At 45.5% G+C, this 21409-nt stretch overlaps 1 protein-coding gene across 1 annotated transcript in view; it reads right to left on the reverse strand.

Moving 5' to 3' along the window:
* Positions 1-21409, reverse strand: part of Nav2 (neuron navigator 2) — a 271097-nt gene that overhangs the window by 210623 nt on the left and 39065 nt on the right. The window contains exons 4-5 of the mRNA XM_026405279.2: positions 12553-12625; positions 3271-3529 (exon numbers count right to left, since the gene is read on the reverse strand). Coding sequence (XP_026261064.2) covers positions 3271-3529; positions 12553-12625 — 332 coding nt within the window. The remainder of the gene's footprint in view (positions 1-3270; positions 3530-12552; positions 12626-21409) is intronic.

A 21409-nucleotide genomic window follows, 5' to 3' on the forward strand; every position in this document is an offset into this window, starting at 1 on the left:
TACAATGGCACTGAGCCAGAGATGGATCACATCATTCTTAAACTTATAGCTAGAGTGTTAGCATGGGATCTCACATCACTAGACCTTGAGAACAAGATTATCCTGTGGAAGGAGCAGTAGAAATTATCCATACAAAATGGACAAAACCAGCCATCTGCAGACACAACCCAAACCGGACAAGATAAAGGTGTAAATGATGATATACAGCTACTGTGGAGCCCCACTCTATAAAGTCACCATTCTGTAGCATCAGAAAGTCAGATTGGCAGGAAAAACTGTGTAGCTAGAATAAATGAATGCACAGGGTCTGGGGTTGTGGCTCAGCAGTAGAGCGCTCGCCTAGCATGTGCAAGGTGCTGGGTTCAATCCTCAGCACCACATAAAAATAAATAAATAAATAAATAAAGGTATTGTGTCCAGCTACAACTAAAACCAAAATATTAAAAAAAAATGAATGCACAAACCTGGCTTAAGTGAGTTTGGCTTGTCTTTAGACAAAGCATTTAGTACCAGGACTTTTTTTTTTTTTCCTTACAGGGAGATGGGTGCTGACTAGAACATCTGGTTCTAGTAAGAAAACAAACACCTACCATGGAAACAGATGCTTTTCAGGGTAGCATGGCTCAGTGACCCAAAACTGTGTGTCTGAACACATGTTCCTTGGAACCCTATACAGTGAGATGCTTTATAAAAATAGATGCTTCTTTCCACCTCACCTTCTGCAGGTTTACAATGCACACCTGCCCCTCTTCCAGCCTTCCTCATCTCAATAAATAATACCACCACTTAGCTAATGGCTTGAGTCAGAAATCTAGGCTTCACCTGGGATTCCTCTCTTTCTCTCACTCCAGAGAAGGAATCTGTTTCCAGGCCTCTAGGCTCAAACTCCAAAATATCCTGCATGCATCCATCTCCATACCAGTCCTACCAGCTTTATCTTAGCCACTATCCTCTCCCGGACTGCAGAAGCTTTTTAACTGGAATCCTTTCTTCCATTCTAGCCCATCTACCATTATAGTCTCCAAAGAGAAGCAATGGTGATTAAAAAAAAAAACAACAAAAAAACCCCTGTAAATCCAATCAAGTCTTTCTCATACTCAAGACCACCCCCATGTCTTCCAGTTATCCTTAGAGTCCAAACTCAAAACCCATGTTTGACAGCAAGTACTTTGTGACCTGTCCTCAGTGCCACAACTCTCTTCCTTAGACATGGTAGCAGCCTTCTTTGCTTTCAGGTTCCTTAGAGAGACCCTCCCATCAACCTAAATGAGTGACCCAGCACCTCCAAATCCCATCATTCACCACTGCCTGACATTTTCCTCCATTAATTAGCCCGTTTTTTCAGCCTCCTTTGGTAGCATGCAGGGAGCAGGTGCCTTGCTTGTCTCACTCATCCTGACTCCCATGTGCCTAGAACAGTGCTGGGCACATAGAAGGCTTTGCAGTAACTAAATACAAGAATGCACATTGGCAGTTTCAAGGATCTGAGCAGACTTGCAATAACAGTTGTAACACCCTAACCCAGGTTATCTCCCAATTTCTACCCCCACAGAATCCTTCCCTCGTAATACAACCCAAGTGAACACCCTAGGAAGTAAATAAACTCTACAGAATGCAGTTTGGGAAATGATACCCTGATCTTTTAAGTCATCCAATGCCAAGGAACCTCTGCCCAGGGAAGGGCTTCTATGCGGGCAGGTCTCCAGGGAAAGTGGGCAGTGCCTGGCTGCATGGCTGTCTGTTCCTCATTGCTATTCCAGGCATCTCTCCTATCCCACGAATTTCCATAATGGATATAATTAGATAATTATTTAGGGGGCCTGATTCACATTACACCCATCACTGCTGGTCTGAACAGCCTCACAAGTGGAAAATCACACTTTTCGTGAGAAAAAAAGGCTGCAACTATCCATAAGGCAGCTGTCAGACTTGAGCAGCTTTGGGTTTTGCCCAACTACCACAGGTAACAAAGGGTATCAAGGTGTTTGAGAAGCCTTATGAGTATCAATGCTGGATTCTGGGACACTGGAAAGAAAAGGCATTACTTTGTGGCACACATTAGATAAAATCAAGCAATCACTTTGATCAGTGACATCAGGTTTTAAAGATTGACAGAAAAGAAAACAATTATTATGAGCTTTTCCGCAGAACTTTATCATAAGCCAAGAACTTTCTAGTTCCTAACCCTCTACTTTTATTCTGCCATTAAAACAAATGATGAGCTGGGAGCAGTGGTGTACACTTGTAATCCCAGCTACTGGGAAGGCCAAGGCAGAAGGATCTAAAATTTGGGACTAGGCTCAGCAACTTAGCAAGGCCAATTCAAAATAAAAAAAAAATTAAAAGGGCTGGGGATGTAGCTCCGTGGTAAAGTACCCTTGGGTTCAATTTCTAGTACCAGGGTGAAAAAATGATTTGCAGGGCAATCTTCTGCAGAGTTGTTTAGGAATGCAACTACTCCCACTGTAGTAGAGGAGACAGCCACTACAGAGGCATGCCTCCTGTGCACTGCTCTGTGGTGAGTAGGAGTGGCAAGCACCAGTCCCTCTGGGAAGGTTGGCCAGGTCCAGGCACTAATCCTTCAGGGATCAATCCTGTGCAATATGATTTTTCCCTAGGTTCAACATAATACAGCTCCCACCATGTAAGTTCAAGACAACCCAGTCACATTCATGGTTACTACCAATGGGGGACACCGCTCCACTTAGGGAAGATGGCTGGCTACTCCCGGGCTAACACCTGCCACTTTTCTTTGGCATGTTTTTTTCCCTCTCTGCTCTGGAAAAGTGGAGGCATCTGTTATAACAGAACTTTTAAGTAAAACGACTTAGCTGTCCCACTCCAAAATCCTTAACTCTGCTTTACCCAGTCATCCTCCTTTCAAAAGCATGGCTGTGTCTCTCTCATCTGTTCAATAAATTACTCCAACTTTGAGCATTCATCTTGTAGGCCAACACCCAGAAGGGGTTTGAAGTCTATTTTAGGGGCTGTTTATAACATATGAGCATGTGTGTCATGGGCCTGAGTCATGGCAGGAGCAGCTAATTAGTGTTGGCTGCTGGCAATGCTGACCTATAAAAGTACACATCTCTGCCAGGCACAGGAGGAGGCCCCTTGCATCCACTTCCAAGGTCGTGTGAATTCCTAACTACCAGTAGCACTTAGCATTGAAGAAGCTTGAATGAAAACCATAGATGATACAAATTATAATTTAGGGTGCGAAGAACATCTGAAAAACAGGCATTTCGGCCAGCAAGGAAGGAGCCCCACCTGGACTGCATTTCGGCTTGTGCTTTTGAGGGCTGATGTGGCGCTGGCTGGTGAGGCTGGCACGGGGCTTGGGGAGTGGCTGGCACCTGTTGCTGAGGAGTGCCAGCCTGGCACTGGGAGGGGCCCCCTGCCACCTGAGACCCAGCAGGCGGCAGAGGGGAGGAGAGGTGCTGCTTCTGGGGCTGCTGCTGTTGTTGCTTGTAGCGAGAGAGGCTGAAGAAGAGGCCTAGAATGGCCTTGAGGTTCCCATTCCTGATTTCTGCAAGACAATAAAGAGACTCTTGTCAGCTGTTGGAGTCCTTTCTTTTTCCCACTCAATGGGTCGCTTCAGCCCTCACAGGAGTTTAATTCCTAGAGGATATGACAGACTTCCTGAACACTTAATTGGGATCACAGTCAATTAAACGCAGGCCAAAACCACAAAGAAATTAGCTTATTCTCCCCTCTGGGATTAGAGTGGATACACCAGGCAAGTCGAGACTGGATGTCTGGCAAGTGCCAAGAGGAAATTCTCAGTAAGGACACCACTGAAAAGCAGGCTTCCCCAGCAAGACTGTGCTTGTTCTGCAGGCAAAGCGGCCGATTCTGGACAGAGGCACTCTCTGGCACTCTGAGAGACGCACTGGTCTGGCCTGCTCTGCCAAGTTCATGTTCCAAGCCTCGAGCCACACCACGCGTGCCAAGTGGCCACCATCCCACTCCCAAATCCTCACTCTGCTTTACCCACTCACCCTTCTTTCAGATACACGGCTCTGCCTCTCCTGTCCATTGGATAAATAACTGTAATTTGGGATGGGTGTAGGGACAGACTATAAGGACTGGCTTCCATGAGGAACTCATACAAAATATCATATTAAAATAAATTAGAACAGAGTGGGAAGCACACTTCTGTTATTCCAGACAGTAATTTTTAGGATGTTAAGATGCCTTTGCCTCAAGGCATGCATAAAGAGTTGTGGAGAAGAATAAAACATTTATTCGCAGGCAGAGGTTATGGATCGCCAGGGTTTCTCCATGAGCCGTTCCTCCTTTTATGCAGTATTTTAACACCAAATGCTGAAAGCAAGAAGCTAAACTGACCCTAAGGGGTAAGGTCCAGGGCCACCCACAAGGAGGGACAGGAGGAGATTTGTGGGGAAAACAAACCCGGACCCCTCTGCTTCACTGCAGCCCTGGACTGGATTTCTTCCCCAAAGGGCAAGGGGCAAAGAAGGACACGCACAAAGGAAGCTCTGGGGCCTTGCTAGAGAGGTGGGGGGTGCACACCCCGCATAGCACTGAGCTGGGGAAAGGCTACTCATGAAGAAACAGTGCTTCCTCCAGGGCCAGAGGAGAGGCAGAGATGTGAATGGAGTCCCTTCTGAACAAGCCCTGTCCCCTGCACAGGAGGAAGAGCAGCCTGCCAGGGCATTGGTCTTGGTGTGATCTGCTGTTAGGCCAGAACTAACTACTTTCTGCTGGAGTACCCTTTTCTCCAGGCACTGGAGAAACTGACAGGACCCACCTCTGGAATCCAGCCTTCACACAGTACGTTGGGAGCCAGCAGGTTCTGATCACGGAACAGAGCCGACAGGAATACAACAGTCAGAAAACCTAAGCCATGAGTTCCAATCTGCACTCTATCAATCTCTTGCTGTGCCACCTGGGGCAAGTCACTTAATCTCTCTGGGTCTCAGGAAAATGACAACATCAACACCACCCAGGCCACTATACAAGGTTGTTTTGCATATCAAATGAGAATATATGTGTGAAAGTGCACCGTTTACAGTGAAGGACTTTGCTGCTCTTAGTTACCTTATGTAAACAAAAGCCCCGGAATCCTGAATAAGATTATCATACAGCTCCAGCTTTGATGGAGACTCACATGAAGAAGTCACACACCTGTAGCCACCTGGGTGGACAGTGACAGGAGTGAGGGGAAAAGGTGAAATAAGCCAACCATGTTCTGGCCTGCAGTTTTGCACCTAGGAAGAAACTTGGGGAAACAGACAATTTTCTCTCAAAACTGAAATAACTGGAGGCAGAACATAATGCTAATCATGGGGAGAGAGGCAGCCTGGGTTGCCTTTTACAGTGATCAGGTTGCTGCATGGTTTATACCAAGCACCATTACTAGTAAGAATGTGCCAGGCTGACCTCTTCCCATGCACCATCTCCCTTAATCCTGGCCACCTGAGAACTAGGTCGTGCTACCCTTATTTTGTTTATAGGGAAGTAGAAGTTCAGAAAGGTTTTATGACCTTTCCAAGGTAATGAATTCTGGAGCTGGGGCCTAAATCCAGGTATTTCCAGCTCCAAGTCTGGTATCCTGACATGGTCTAACTTGGCTTACATGTATACCCAGTCTGTGTGATGAATTTAAAAGGAGAACAGATAATGTTCTATTTATTAAGCTAGCTCTTAGGCATATGAGTATTCTTTATTCTTCTGGTGTGTCAAACATCCCAGACCATATTTTATATGTTGTTGGACATTTATTTATTTATTTTTATGTGGTGCTAAGGATCAAATCCAGTGCCTCGCATGTGCTAGATGGACGCTTTACTGCTGAGCCACAACCCCAGCCCCTCTGAATATATTTTTTTGAAACTATGTAAGAAAACAAAGAGGAGAGGGACTTAACAATTCAGCATATCCATGGGCTCAGGGCTGCCCACTGTGAAAAGTCAGTACATCCCTGTCAGCACCCCCATAAGCCACCAGCCAACCCCACTGCAGAAGATGGGGCCGGTGCCGTCTCTGTCTCTAGCTACTGTGGTCATCAAACCATTCACTGCTCATACCGGTTTGTACCATTGTTCCTTAAAGCATGTTTAGCTGCCAAAGAGTATAATTTTCCTCTGGCAAATCCTCTTTTTCTTAGGGGACAGCACTATCACAAAGAGCAGTGATTTTCTTGGAGCCAGAAAAATCTGGGGTCAAATCTCTATAGTCCATTTGCAGACTTTGATTTGTTGCAAGATTCAACCTCTCTGGGCTTCAGTTTTTCTCTCCTGTAAAATAAGCGTATGTCGCATAGCACCTTCCTATGGGGCTCTTAGGAGAACTAAGTGAAGGTGGAAGGAGAAAAATGAGTGCAAAGCACTTGGGACCTTGCTTGACTCAAATTCACATTTTGGCTCAGAAAATATGACACCCCCCCCTCACCTGCAGCCTCCTCAGAAACCCATTCAGGGCTCTCTACCCAAACAAAGCCCAAGAAGAGGATCGCTCCCTTCTCTCCCTAGGCCAGTCACCGGTACCTAGAAGGAAATCAGTTATGAATAATCTCATATTAGAGAAAATGCAATGGTGACTTTCTTTCTGATATTTAAAACAGCTTTATGAAGGTACTATATAATTTCTATCAATAAAGTTAGGTGTTCAACTCAGTGTTTTTTAAGTAAATTTAATAAATTTACTTACATTTAATAAATTTAGTTTTGGGATATTTCTATCACCCAGAAAGATTCCTTATACTCAATTGCAATTGATTCCCAAACCCACTTCTAGGCATCCACAAATACACTTTCTGTTTCTACAAATTTGTCTTTTTTTTGGATATTTTATGTAAATGGCATCATGTAATATGCAGTTCTTTTGCATCTGGCTTCTTTCATTTCACATCATGTTTTAAAGGTTGGACTATGTTAGAGAATTTATCAGTTTCTTTATATTGCTGAGAAGCATCTCATCATATGGATAGGCCATATTTTGTTTACTTTTCCCACTGATGATGGACATTTGGATTGTTTCTTTTTCTTTTTATTTTTTTTAGATCACACACACAAAAAAAAATTAAGAGTGGTGGATGCTCTAAAAGTCCAGAGTCTAAACCATGGGTGGTCTACAACAGACAGTATCCAAAATAGCTAGAACTGTGTTCCTTCCACATTTCCAAGGTATTTGTCTGTGTTCCACGAGGCCTGGTGAGCCAGCTCCATAGAGAAGTCTAAAAACAAAATCTGCAAGCCCACAAGAATGTTTCCCTCATGGCCCTTCCCAAGGTGTGGGAAAAGGACTATCATTTAGTGTCTGATCCACACACCGCACCTTCTAGACTTCCTTCCTTCTAGAAGGAATATACACAGACCTAAGTTGTTAGGCTATCGGTGACTTGTCCCAGGGGACCCTAGCTAACTGAACACTGGAATCCTGCTCTTCCTCTTCCTGCAGCCACCCTCATGCAAACTGGAGGACAAACCGCACAGGTCACAGTCCCATTCTGTTAGAATGTTCCATCGCCTGGTGCCCAAGTTCTTTGGTTTCTGGCTGATCTCTTTGTCCCCACTGGCTGGTTCTAATCTGCGGAGATGCTGTAGGTAACATCGGGCATGATGGGAAGCGAAACAGAGACGTTATTGTCTTTCAACATTTTTTAAGAAAAACCTCAGGCCTGGTTTCCAAAGTAATGGAATAATCCAATACCAAGAAACCTGCTCTAGCGAGTAGAATGATTTGAAGCCAAAAGTCAGGCTGCTCTGCAGCAGATCACAGGGGTGCAGGACTCCTATTTGATTCCCCACTGCTAGAGTTGTGTGAGGCTCCCTGACTCACAGGGGACTGTGGTTCCTAGGGTCTGTTCCTGAAGATGGATGGGCTATATAACTGACATGGGCCACCTCCCTTTCCACCCACTCCTGTGGCCCTTTGGGTCCTGCCCACAAGCCTGCCAACTGTGCTCCTCACAGGGGAGGAGGGATGAGAAGGTGGGGGCAGAGCCTCTGGGGCCACTGGGACAGAGGAACAAAAATAGTCCACTGAGTGCCCACTCAATTGATGTGGGCAGGAGAAATGGGAACATTCCACCTGCTTCCTTTACCCAATAGGTCCAGTGAATGCCCCTACTGTCTGGCTCAGGATGAAAGGAGGAGCAAGCTCAGTCTCTAGGTCTCTGGCCATCAGGAGAGAGTTGATCGAGTCAGTGACAGATTTCCCTTCAAAAGCACACGCTCCTCCAGAGTCACCTGCATGGATCTTCCTGCCTCCATTTCTACAATCTGCTAGTTTGATAAAGAACCAGCCCTTTGCCTCCATGTCCCATCTGCTGACGAGGCTTCCCTTCACCTCACTTTTTCTGCCTGGCAAATGAGCTCTCATTCCAGAACACCCAGGAAAATATCACCCCTTTTGTGAAGCCCCCCTGGCTGCCCCAGGTGCAGCTGACCTGCCTTCCCTTGGCCACCAGTGAATCCTGTAGCTAGCAGAACTCTCTTACTAACTGAGATCAAGGTAGTTTTATACAATTGAATTATCAGTGACCCTCAGTACCTAACACTGTGCCTGGTATATAGGATGCACCCAGAAAATACAAAAGAATGTGCATTACTCTGGACCTCTGCTTCTCCACTGAAGGAGGTTGGGGGTTCAGGGTCAAGTAGTACACAAAGCCCAGGTGATCTCAAAAATGGCCAAAGATGAGGGTCATTCTTCCTCCCAGGGGCAGGTTGACAGACAGCTGTGACAGGTGGAGTTCCTGTCAGGAAGGATTAGAGGGTGGATCTTGATCATCACCTCAGGGAAGGAGAGGTCTAAGCCCACAGGACCCTGGCAAGGCTCTAAGAGCACAGAGATGTGTCTGAGCTTCAAGCTGCAGGAACACTGAGGGGGCAGGAGGTCTGGGCCAGGGAAGGCCCACACCAGCAGCACCTCCAGGGCTGGGTGGCTGCAATTGCTGCCCCCAGGCACCCGCTGTCTGAGCCCGGGAACAAAGGCTCTCTGTGGCTCTCTAACTCGCAGGTTGGGGCAGGCCTGTGCTGCAACCTGCAAGGACAGGTGCACACACCTTCCTGGTTGTGAAGCAGCTGCAGTCACTGGGAAAGGGTGGAGATGTACCTATGGGGCTTTCCAACCACCATGTGTTTGTTTTTCATCAGAGGAGGCACCCCAGGGCACTCAATCATCTTCAAAAGGAAAAAAAAAAAACATTAAAACTACATGATTCTTTTAAACACTAATGCTTTTCTAATAGATATGCAGGTGGCTGGAGACAGCAGGCCCTTGAATCAGCAGAGGAGGGCAGCTTAGCCACTGCCCATGGGTGCATGTAGCATCCCGTGTATAACTTCAGCTCTTTGGGCCTTTGTTTCCTAATCTGCTTGATGGGGATAACGGCAACACTGACCTCAGTGAGTTGCCAGGGGATTAAATAAGACACGAATGCTCAGTGACTGACACATGGTATGTTCTCAATAAACTGATCCCATCCTATAATCTGACAAGAGGTCAGGTGAGATATTCCCTGAACCCTGAAATTGTGAAATTATTTGATGACAAAGGGCTCTAAGTTTCCTCTCTCTTTATAAGGTCAAGGAGACTTTTGTAGTTCAGACTCAGCCTCGGCACCAATACTATCATTGCTCCCTATCCTCCCCTCCAAAGAAATCCATATGAAATCTAATGACAGAATGTCATTCTGAAGGGTGATGCCTGATGATCATGGAGAGAGGAGAACTCATCTCCTCCCCAAGGAACATGTGAAAGTCAGAGGACTGAAGGCTCCAAAAGAATCAAAGTGGGGATGCTGATAAGAAAAGGAACCTGGCCTTCCAGTCTCAAGTTGCAAATCTGCTTAGCAGACTTAGCCAATCTGCCTCGGGGCCACCTAAGTAGGGGGGAAAGAACTTATGTGCTGAGGGGCTGCTTCCAGGTGACAGGAGTCCTGCTCCACCCTTGCTACTGGAAAATGGAGCATGTTTTCCTGCTGGTTCCATATCAGACATTGGGGTTTATGAGACCATGGTGAGAGGGCTGGCTGAATCTTACCAAAGAAATACCAGTGGCCTAAAAGCAGCATGGGAGTGAGTCCCATCAGAAGGGCATGCTGAGCCCACCTGGGACGGTGACCATTACGGTGACCAAGAGGAAGATGGCAACTTCATCAGCATAGAACCCTATCTCCTCCACTGCCCAAACGCTGCAGTCTCTGGCACAGGAACCAGGAAAGGAGAGAGGAAGGGAAGCCTTGCCACCGTGCCCCATTCCCCTCCAACTTATTGCAGGCTGGGGGTGTGGGGGAGGAAAAGAGCTTTGAGTAGAGAAATTTAAAAAGGAATGAGACTGAGTCAAAAACATGGACATAAAGCTATGCTAATAACTGAACGTGACTGAACAGTTATGGATTCTGGCCAAGATATCATTAAGTGAGTCTCAACCCAGCAGGGGAAGATGGGGGTTCAATACAACACAGTTGGGGGCTGTTATTGAAATAGTGTAAAACCACTTTGTAGTTACATCCCAGAGTCAATCACCTCAACACACTGTTCCAATATGTTCTCCTGTGCTCAGGTCCCACAGGTCAGCCCAACATCAAAAAGGGGCAGAGGGCAGAATGTCTCCTTGCACACGGTGCCACTGAGGGCCACACAACACCTTCTCAAACCACGTTCCAGGGAACAAAGAGCTCTAAACCCAATTTCTTTCACCTCTATGTGGCACATGCAGATTTTATTCATCTGTCATCCCAGAAAATGTCATAATGATGAGCTCTGAAATCTCACTAGCCTGGGTTCAAATCCTGCCTCTGCCACTCTCTAGTGACATACCTCAGGGGTGCACTCATAACCTTTAAGCCAAAGTTTCGTATCTGTAAACTAAGGGTTTTATAAACTCCAGCTTCAGTTGTGAGAACAGAAGTCAACATAGATAAACCCTTAGGAGCATAGTTGGCAATTATTCATTCAGCAAATACTTATTGCAGAGGTTTCTATGCTTTAGAGTACAGAGAGGATGGGGCAGATGTGGGGAACAAATGAGACAGAGGGCAAGACAATGGGTAGGTGCTGAGCAATTGGGGGCAGGAGAAAGCAGGCCTGCAGGATCTGCATCCCCCAAGGCCTTGATACTAACCATAATTCTAGAAAAGTCCCTGTGGTGCTCTACTTGGGGGACATTGACCTGAACCTGGGGTCCATTTGTTCTCTGGAAACTAGGAGGAACATGTCCTGCCACCTACTGGTCAGCCCAAGAACTCCCCACCAGGAGGAAATCCCGTGTTCTCTCAATGGGAATTTGCATCTCCCTGCCATCACCACCACCAGTGAGCCCCAGCAGTGAGCATTCTACATGGATGATGGCCCATACCCTAGGGCAGAGGAGTCTTCCAGGGATCCTCCTGTAAGAGCAGGGATTAAGACTGACCACATTACAGTTGCTTCTCAGGCCTCTAGAAGCAGCATGACCATGCCTGCCTGGGGACAGGTCCAGTATACCAGAGTTCCCAAACAATCTGAACAGTCATGTTACACCTAAAAGCCATTAACATTGGCCATTTATGCTACCTACCCCCAATGCTGGAAGAGACTACAGCTGAGGAACACAGCCAGAAAAACCAAGCTTTCACCAACTAACAGAGCAAAATTGAGGAATGAATCCCACAGAGAATCCATCACATTTCCAAACTTACCTGCTCCACTTGACTGCTTCTTTCCTCACTGCTCCCCTCTGCCTCACCCTGGCCCCTCCCCGGGGTCCATGCTCATATGCCTCTTTTCAAAAGCACTCTTGCTGGGGAAAGGTGTATCATCTGAGATGCTTTACCTGTTCTGGGAAAGCTGGAGGCAGGTGCAGCCTAATGAGTTTGGGAGGACACGGGGCCTATGGCAGAGTCTGAGCTGGCAGCTGCTTGTATTTACAAACAGGAGAGAGAGCGAATGATTCCAGGTTAGGTGTTGCCTCAGGAGGTTGAGGATTCCGACCAGTCAGCTCCAGACCCATACGAAATTTAACCGTAAAACGCTAGCAAATGCTAACGTGCTAATTAACCACCAAATTTAAGTCAATTAAAAACTAATCCGGATGTAGAAATATAGTACTGCATTAATAAATCTCATGCTTTTTTTCCTCCCCCTTAAGAGCAAGGACAAGTGCTGCTTCTCTAATAAAAGATAAGGCTTAAGCATTTTCCCCTGGGAGCTGTACAGTTTAGCATGGGCTGCGGTGAAAGTGTTTTCTCTCCCACAGATAAGACCTGACTTGATAATTAACTGAGCCACCAGACAGGTGAATCAAATCAGCATTGTTGAAGCCAGTCCTTCTTCAACAGGAGCAGCTCACTCTTCACCACCCCCTCAGTGGCTTCCAGATGGCTGGTATGGCTGCAGATGTGACTGCCATTCTTAGAGTGATTCTTTGGGTTATCCTAAAGTTGGTTGAAGCTAGGCAAGCGCAGAGCCACCGGAAAGGAAACAAAACCAGAGGAGCCCACCAACATCCCTTCACCATGGTAACAGCACCAGTAAGTACCAAGCAGGTGGGCAGTGCTGACAGCAAAAAGGCAGCAGCAGGAAAAACCCTCTCACTCACCTTCTGCAGACAGCCCCTGGATGTTTATCCCCTTAGCTGCCAGGAAATTCAAGCAGGCATCTATGTTTTCAATCTGGTAGGGGGGAAAAAAAACAACAATTTGTATTTAATATTCAGCCTTCTCCCAAGCCATCTCTCATTAGGAACCAAGAGCAAATGGAATGCTGTCAAAACAGCCAATGGATGGAAGGATGGATGGATGGACGGATGGATGCAGCACAGGACTCCTCTTTGTCTGTGCTTGCTCAGGGAAAGGTTACCTAATATCCCAACCACACCGTGCCAAAATTCGAGGCCTTGGATTGCTCACAGCTGCCAAAAATAACCAGGGTGGAATGAGAGCTCTCATCTTGATCAGTGTCACCAATGCAATCCTGAAAATTTGAACAGCTGCCAGGAAAAATGGAGATGGGGACGAGGTTGGTGTGCCCACCCATCTCCCAGCAGCTGGGAGAAATTTCCAGCCACCCAAGCAGCAGACAGTCAGATGTACAAACGGTGAACGGGAGTTTCAGCAGGAATCTGGGTAGAGCTTACTCACAAAATTCTCAGGATGGCAGACGTTGCAGATGACCAGAGAGGGTTATGGCCTCCCAAACCTCTTTGTCCTTTGTGCTCTCTGTAGCAAGAAGAGACTCCCTGCCAGGGTCTGGGAGGCCTCCCAGGTTTGCTGGAACTGAAGCCACAGCCAAGGGCGAGCTGATAGCTAGCTCTCACAAGAGAACAATTAGGTCATCCCCAAAGGTTTGATCTGACTTCAGTTGTCAGGGCGAATTATTTTTTTGGTTTAAAGGAAAATGTTCTGGCTTGATTAATGTCACTGATGACCATAAATAAAAGAAATTGCTTTTGACCTGCACAGGGATCTTTGAATTTCACATAATTTGCATCTCACTTATAAGAACTCCACTCTCCTCGGCAATCGCTCCATCTCACTCACCTTCCCAGGCTCTATCGACATTCTTATGCACTCAAAGCAGTATTTAACCCGTGAAGTTTATTTTGAGCTAATAAACGATGATCTTTCACAGTATACATGTCTCCACGCTGCCTCCCCATCCTCAAGCAAATTCTTGAGGCCCCTCATAGCCACAGAAAGTGCAAAGCATCCTACATTTTAAGAGCCCTAATTTGAGTGGAGTCTGGCTCTGAGAGTCCTCCTGAAGTTCACATCTACTCTCCCACTGAGGTTGGCATTTTCCTTCTCTACCCCAGTCTTCACCTCTTTCAAATGCATTAAATGAAGCTATGGGGCAAAACTGTGCCCCTCCTATAAGAATCCACTCTATTCTGAGCGTGAAGTTACTGCATCTGTGTATCTTTGGCGCGGGTTTTCACCTCTTTCCTAGCATCTAGCCCACCTTGAAGTGTCCTCATCTGGCAGACAATTTCTTATTTCTAGAAAAAGGGGAAGAATGCAATTTCTTGCAAACAAAGCAAATGCCAATGTTGTAAATTATGCCTGCCACTATGCAGAAAATCAGCCCTTATAAAGGAGGAGGAAAATGATACTGCTTTTAATCTTTCTTCAGTAAGTCCCAGTAAGGTTCAAGTACTATCATCTTGGAGGAAGAGGAAAAGAAGGAGGGGAATGGCTACCAGTGCCCTATGATGTTTTGGAGCAAAATGCTTCCATGTGTAAGTGTAATAAAAATATCTTTGCTATTTTATCCTATTATCAAACTCTGCTTTTAAGAGAAATTATTAGCTAGAAAGGAAAATGTTAACTCTCATCCCTTGTCTCCTCTGTTGTACACAGTAGTGAGATTCCAAAAGCACTCAAGGGAGTTTGGTAGCCTCACAAGGAGACCCCAAGTCATGACAAAATTATGAAATTCATCTTCCGCTCCTGTCTCTTCCTATAATCCTATATTACTCCTTTATTACCTCCCACATGCCTGATGAAAGAGGCTTTGACAATTATGTCCCCATGGAGAAAAAGAAAAAAAAACTGACCATCCCTGAATCCCTGTTCATGCAAAAATTAAAAGTGGTTATGCTTGATATTTATCTTAGAAAGTGTCATGCCTGTGGGTTAATGTGCATGGGTTATGGTTTTTCAGCAATAATGCAGCATGTGGCACCCAAGAAATAGACATACACCAACACATTCAAGAAAAGCACTACTCTGCAGAAGAAATTTCCTTCCAAGGAGCAGAACATATATTTACTTGGCTTATTTCAGGAGCATTCAGTATACATGGTGGTGTCCTCCTGCAACCTAGCTTTTATCCATTTCAATTCAGCCATCTGCTGGGAATTCTTTTAGTGTTAAATTCTATTAAAAGCATGAATAATTTATAAGTAGGTTACCTGGAATACTTCTTCTGGGGTGTTGATGCTTTTAAAGTCATTATCCTTTTGTAGAATTTCATAATTTAGATACGGTTTGGTTTGTTTGTTTGTTTTCTGGTTCTAGGGATTGGACTCAGGACACTCAATCACTGAGCCACATCCCCAGTCCTATTTTGTATTTTATTTAGAGACAGGTTCTTACTGAGTTGCTTAGCGCCTAGCCTTTGCTGAGGTTGGCTTTGAACTCATGATCCTCCTGCCCCAGCCTCCAAAGTATTTCTCCATTGGAGCTGGGGGATAAATGGTGAAGGAGAGGGGAGAGTTGGTTCTGTTGGAAACATTTTGGGCTACCACCATGAAGGGAAGGAGGTGGTACTCAGTAATCTGGTGGGTAGAGGCCAGAGATGATGCTAAATATCCTACAATGCACAGGACAGCCCTCTGCAACCACAAACCTTCTAATCCACACTGTTAAAGTACTGAGGTCAATAAACTCTGAGTTGTACAATCCCTTTAATCATTCATTCAGTCACCAATGTGCAGATGTCTGCTCTGGGCCAGGTCCTGAGCTCCATTCTTTTGATGGTGTTGGTTTTTGTAAGAATCCTACAATGGATAAAATGAGGTAAGAAGGTCACAGAAATCAATGGCAGAGCTGTGGCTGGAACACAGGAGGTCCTCCTCCCCATCTCAGGAGCCTGCATTTACATAGTCCACAGAGCCATTTGACATGGCCATCCTGGTTCCCATACAGACCAGGGGGAATCAGAACAAATAAATAGGGGGAGTGTTAGGATCCTCCTTCACTAGGTGAAAGAGGCCCCAAACCACCAAGAGCACTTTCACCCAAAAGGGTGAAGAAATCCAGGGAGCAACATACATGGCAGGATGGCACTCTCAGAAAAAGTTAAAAAGAAGATCATCATTTAAAGGATCATTCACAAGCCTATCAAGTGCCTTGAATTTTTTCCCTTCCTTCATGAATTCTGTTCACAGACATTCCTGAAGTCTCAAACCCACTCTTTAATAATGTTCCATTAAGGTTAAAAATCACTCCTGACAAGGCAGTAGAGACCTGCACTCTTTTCATCTGCACCCCAGGAGGAGAGGAAGGCTGGGAAGCAGGAAGGGGTCAGATCTGGATTCCAACCTCCTGCTTCATTTGGAAAAAGATCAGAAAGGGAGACTTGCTTTGATCCAGGCCCTCTTGTGATTAAAATTCACCTTAAAGTTTTCTTCCAAATACTCTACAGGTAAATAATCCATCTTCATGTACTATTGAAATTTCAAACTCCCACCCCACCTCAAGAGGGGAACAGCCCAAACAGCAGCACCACAGGACCACTGCAGCACAAAGATGTTCTTCTGCCATCTCTAAGGAGGCTCCTGGCTCATGTGTGATCCAGACACCCACCATGAGATGAGGATTCAGTTAAAATTGAGAGGGCGAGCGACAGAAAAGACTCTTAACCAGAAAAGTATGTAAATATGGCCAAAGTTGTTCATTAACACATAGTGGCCAATATAAACCACTTTCCAAAATTAGCTAAAAAAAAAAAAATCTATGTGAAGCCTAACATTCCAGTGTCACTGAAGCGGGCGGGGACTGGGTGAGAAGGCTATGGTAGCTGTTACCATAGAAATGGGCTCAAGAGCTCTACAATCAAGTTGCTGGAGTTTGCAGCATTAGCTGGGGTGGGAAGCCCAGCCAAGGGACCACCATGTGGCTTAGAGGTCCCTGCAGCAGAAAGGTGTCATGTGAGATGTAGGAAAGATCAAGGGAAAGAGAGATGAAGAACAGGACACGCTTCCCCAGAATCCCCTTCCACTTGGTGCCAAACATGGGCTCCACCCTGTGCAGGCCTTTCTCCAGCCTCAGCTGGTACCTCCATCACAAAGTTGAATAGTTTCTCTGCAGTCTCTGGATTTCAGGTTTGCAGGGGCAACTTCCATGGGTTATGGATGTTACAGCTTTTGTCTTCCATATTCAGAAGTACATCCCCACCCATCAAAACAAATCCCAAACAACTGGAGAGAGAATCAGAGGAGGGAGGGCAAATGGAAAACTTTGCATTTCAATCATGATTAGGGCTGGACTGGGTCTCATGATAATGTAAAATATGCAAACCTCGGAAGTCCTGCTGTATGTCTCCTTGGTAGCTTAGAAACTGATCAAATACCATCTGTTGTGGCAGTTGTCATGGCAGCATTTTTCTCTGAATGCCAGCATAGCCAAGTGCAAAGCACATGAAAATGATTAATGCAAACGAAGACCATCTCTATGGGAGCTGCTACAGCCCAGAGCAAGATGGTGCTCTGGGCATATCAAGCAAGCAAAGAGCTGGTATTTATGAGTTAGGAGTTCCTCACATGCCCCTTGGAGATCTGCACCCTGGGAAGATGGGCAAACAGCTGTTGCATTAAAATCAGGCATAGGCACAGTCATGTTTTTAAAAACGTGAAATGCCTAAAGTCCAGGCAATAGGAGATGTAGACCTCAGGCAAGGCTAAGTGAGAAGGTGAATGTGCCAATGATTCTAAAAGCTCAGTGCAGCTCCTTCATGAAACACTTTATCAGCTATAACGACTTGCTTCCGGAAATGCATGCGACCCCCACACCTGATATTGTTACTTGACATTAATAATCATCATCATTCATTCATTCATTCATTTACCTAGGCCTTCACCCAAATATACTGAGCACCTATTGGGTGTTAGGCAATGTGCTGTGCTAGGTATCTAGTGGTGAATAAAACAGGTATAACCTCTGACCTTGTAGAGCCTACAAGTCTAATGTAGGGGAAGAGGCATTAAGTGAATAATGCACAAATAAAAACATAGTCACCATGAAGGAGAAAAGAGTGCAGAGAAAGTACACATTGGAAGACATGCTCTAGCCTGGGTGGTAGGAAGAGAATCTGGCAAGAATTTCTCTCACTTTTTTGTAAGTTGGGGGTCTCTCTGTGTTGCTCAAGCTGGACTTTGAACTCTTGAGTTCAAGTGTTCCTCTGCCTCCCAAGTAGATGGGACTATAGACATTGACACTGTGCCCAATTCCCAAGAATTTCTTAAGGAAATGAACAGGTGGGGCTATATATAAACAGGGCATTTTGTCTGTTTGGCTGACTGATGTGGCCCCAAGCATATACAGTAGGGTGCAGCATAGTAGGTATTCAAGAATAAATATTTATCAAAGGAAAGCAGCAAATGTGTGCAAAGACCTAAGGGCACCAAACGGGAAGAATGACGGGCCTAGGGGACTGGAGGCTGAAAGCCTCAATGCAGGATAATATACCACATTCTGGGAACCCAGAGAAAGTCAAGATGGCTAAAGTGCACTAGACAAGGGGAAGAGCAATGACAGGTCATCTGATCAAAGGCAGAGTGCTAGCCACATAGGTCCCACAGAAGAGCTGACGTGGCTTAGGAAAGAATGCAGAGCACTTCCATTTCTTGGAGAAATCTTGTAGGTAGCACACCCTGCCCCATCACCATGGCAACAACAGCCAGGCTATTCTTTCCAATGTGAAAGCCCAAGGCCAGGCTGTATCCTGTTAGGGATGGCTGAGCAGCCTTGAGGTGGGGGCTCCAGAGTGTCTGGGACACAGAGGAGGGGTGGGAAGCGAAGTCAACATCTGTGGTCACATGCACTAGGAATGTTGGTTTCATATCTAAGAGGTCTCCACGCCCCTCTGATACCCCTTTCTCGTTCCTCTGTTTTTGTTTTCTTTTTTTCCCCTGAAAAAATAAAAAAGAGAAGAAATCCAACCATAAAACCAAACCAAGAGCAAACTACTCTTTGGGTACATGTACTCCTCAATGTCTGACTTGCCAGTACTTTCTCTCTCCTCGACATTCTTCAGGGACAAGGCCTGAAGCCTGATTCACCCAGCTTCTCTTTGGATTTTTGTCCACCTGGATCAGTGCTCTGGGCCTAGAGTCATCCTATGCTCATGAGGCTCCTGGGACACAGTGTGGTTCTGGAGATGCACAACTCCACAGGGCAGAGTTCCTGGGGCTGACATTAGAGTTTTAATTTTAGAAGGGGACTTCAGAAACAAGGGGATGTATGGTGGTGCTTCAAACTCTCTTAGGTAGAGAAACATTTGAGAGCATCGGGGCCCACACTTCTGTAGACCACCGGGCTGCTGTTTGCTTGGCTAACGTCTAAAGCCAACCCTCTGGGGGAATGGGGAAAGACGGTAAATGGGTATAGGTCCTAGCCTGATAGGAGGGATGAGTGCTGGTGTTCTATCAAAGGAAAGGTGACTACTGTTAACAACTGCAGGATGTATAACTCAGAATAGCTAGAAAAGAGGATCTGGAATGTTCTCATCACAAGGAAATGATGAATGTTTGAGATGATGGATAACCTAAGTATCCTGAGTCGATCAGTACACAATGTAAAATGTATTGAAACATCACAATGTATTAGTCTCAAAAAAAAAAAAAAAAAAAAGCCACCTTTGTCCAGAAGAATGAGCCTCCATGACCTGTGTCCTAGCCTTGATCACTCAAGCATAAAGCTTTCAATGGGCCAGCGAGAAGCCAAGGGCTGCCTGTAGCTCAAGAGTCCTGATGTTGGTTGGTTTCTCTTCCAGCTTTACTGCCTTACCTGGCTCCTGCCTTTGGGGCAATGTTATCTACTATACCATTTATAACTTTGGCTTTCCAAATGTTGTCAAGAATTCCTTTTAAAAATAAATTTATGGAGGTTTCTCTGCTATTAGAGCAAATGGGTAAGTTCCTATGGACCCCCCCAAAAAATTATTTCTAGAGGAAAAAAAATTAAAATGAAGCATCTAAAATTCCTTCATGACTATCTTTTCTGACTTTCTTTCTATTTCTTTTATTTTCCTAACACTTTCTGACTTCCCAATTTTGAAAGGGGGGACACAGCTAAAGTTCTACAAGTCAGTCCTCACTCTGGAGGCTCTGGTAATAAAACCCTCACAGCTGAGCTCTGTTCCCTTTCAGAGATCCACGGTCAGCATTAAGGGGTAACACGTCACCAAGGATGGTACTGTCAGTAAGGCCCAAGGGGTGCCTCTGTGTGCACCCCATCAGCACTCAGTTCTCTGTACACCATTTCTCCTGCCACCATTTCAGAGTGACACCTTCACTTCTTAGTGCTACTAAAAGTCAAGGACTGCAAGTTAGGAGCTGGGCTCAAACACAGAAAAGGAGTGATAAAGCCAAGGAGCAACATTGGGCTTACCAGAGACTAGAGGGTGGGAAAAATAGGGAGAGCTGGGTCACAGCATACGAACATGTAGCTATAAGACAAACAGTAGGTGTAGCAGGAGGTGACGGCTATGCTCCCTATTGGGCTGCCTCACCACAGGCCCAAAAGCAACAGAGCAAATCAATCATAGACTGAAAACTCTAAAACTGTAGGTTAAAACGAATCTTTTCTCTTTACAAGCTTGATTCAGATTATTTCCGGCATTTGCTAAAGTAATAGAAAGTTAACATAGTATATCAAATCTATTTTTTTTAAAAAAAAGAAGTAGTATTTTGCAGAAAAACATTGGCTTTACCCACAGAGAAGGATGCAAACTTGGACTCAAAGGTTTATAAGAAAGCCTTGATTTCCAGTTCCCCAAACACACAAGGAAGAGTAGGACTGTAGACACTTGTTGAAGAATCTTACCCAAAATGTCACTGCAACCTGGAGACCTATTCATTCCTTGAAAAATACTAATTGAGCATCTACTGTCTTGCCAGCTCCATTCACAGGACAGAAAACACTGTGGCAGACAAGATAACATGGTCCTTCCCTCAAGAGCACTCAGCCTCCTACACAGGAGCTGACCTTAAGTAAATAATCCTTCAAGTAACATACAGTCACAAACTGCATTCACCAGTTTATCTCCTCAAAGCCTGACAGTGGCTCACTATGCTCTTTTAAAAGGCCTGAATTCTTTTTGGATCTCTGTATATTTATATGCTTAAGCCTACAGGCCTCTACCAAGTTGTCAAAAGGCAGAACATATGTGCAAAATTAAATGAGATCCTTGATATTTCAGGAGGACTTCAGCCCCCATGGTACAGCAAATCCTCAGTTTTGGAAGGACCACTGAAAGATGTAAAGTCAACCACAAACAAGTACATGTAAAGATGCTATAATAGGGGAAGGCCCAGAGCAGGACGCGCTCAGTAGCTTGGAGACCAGTTCCCTCACGCCAGCCTGTGCAACTTACTCATGGTTCCTCTGCGTTGCTCATGAACAGTCAATCCATGCATTTCACCCAGAAATTCCAGAGACAGAATGTATGTGAGTGCAAGACCTCATGTGGCAGCATCGATAAGCAGGAAGCAAAGCCAAGAGACATGGCTGAATGCTTTACTGCTCAATTCAGAATCAAACCCCTTAGAGAAAGAAATAGGATGAGCCTGGGAAAGGCTTTAATTTGTAGTTGACCCATCCCCAAACCTCCCAGTAAGGTAAGCACTAGTAGCCCTGGAAGCGAAACCCAGTATGCAAGCCCTTTCCTCTTGCTTTCCCATTCCCTCAGGAGAAAAATATCAGAGAGATGAGGTTTTGGTCACATTCCACCAC

Source organism: Urocitellus parryii, chromosome 4, assembly GCF_045843805.1.
Source record: "Urocitellus parryii isolate mUroPar1 chromosome 4, mUroPar1.hap1, whole genome shotgun sequence".
Classification (NCBI taxonomy): Eukaryota; Metazoa; Chordata; class Mammalia; order Rodentia; family Sciuridae; genus Urocitellus; species Urocitellus parryii.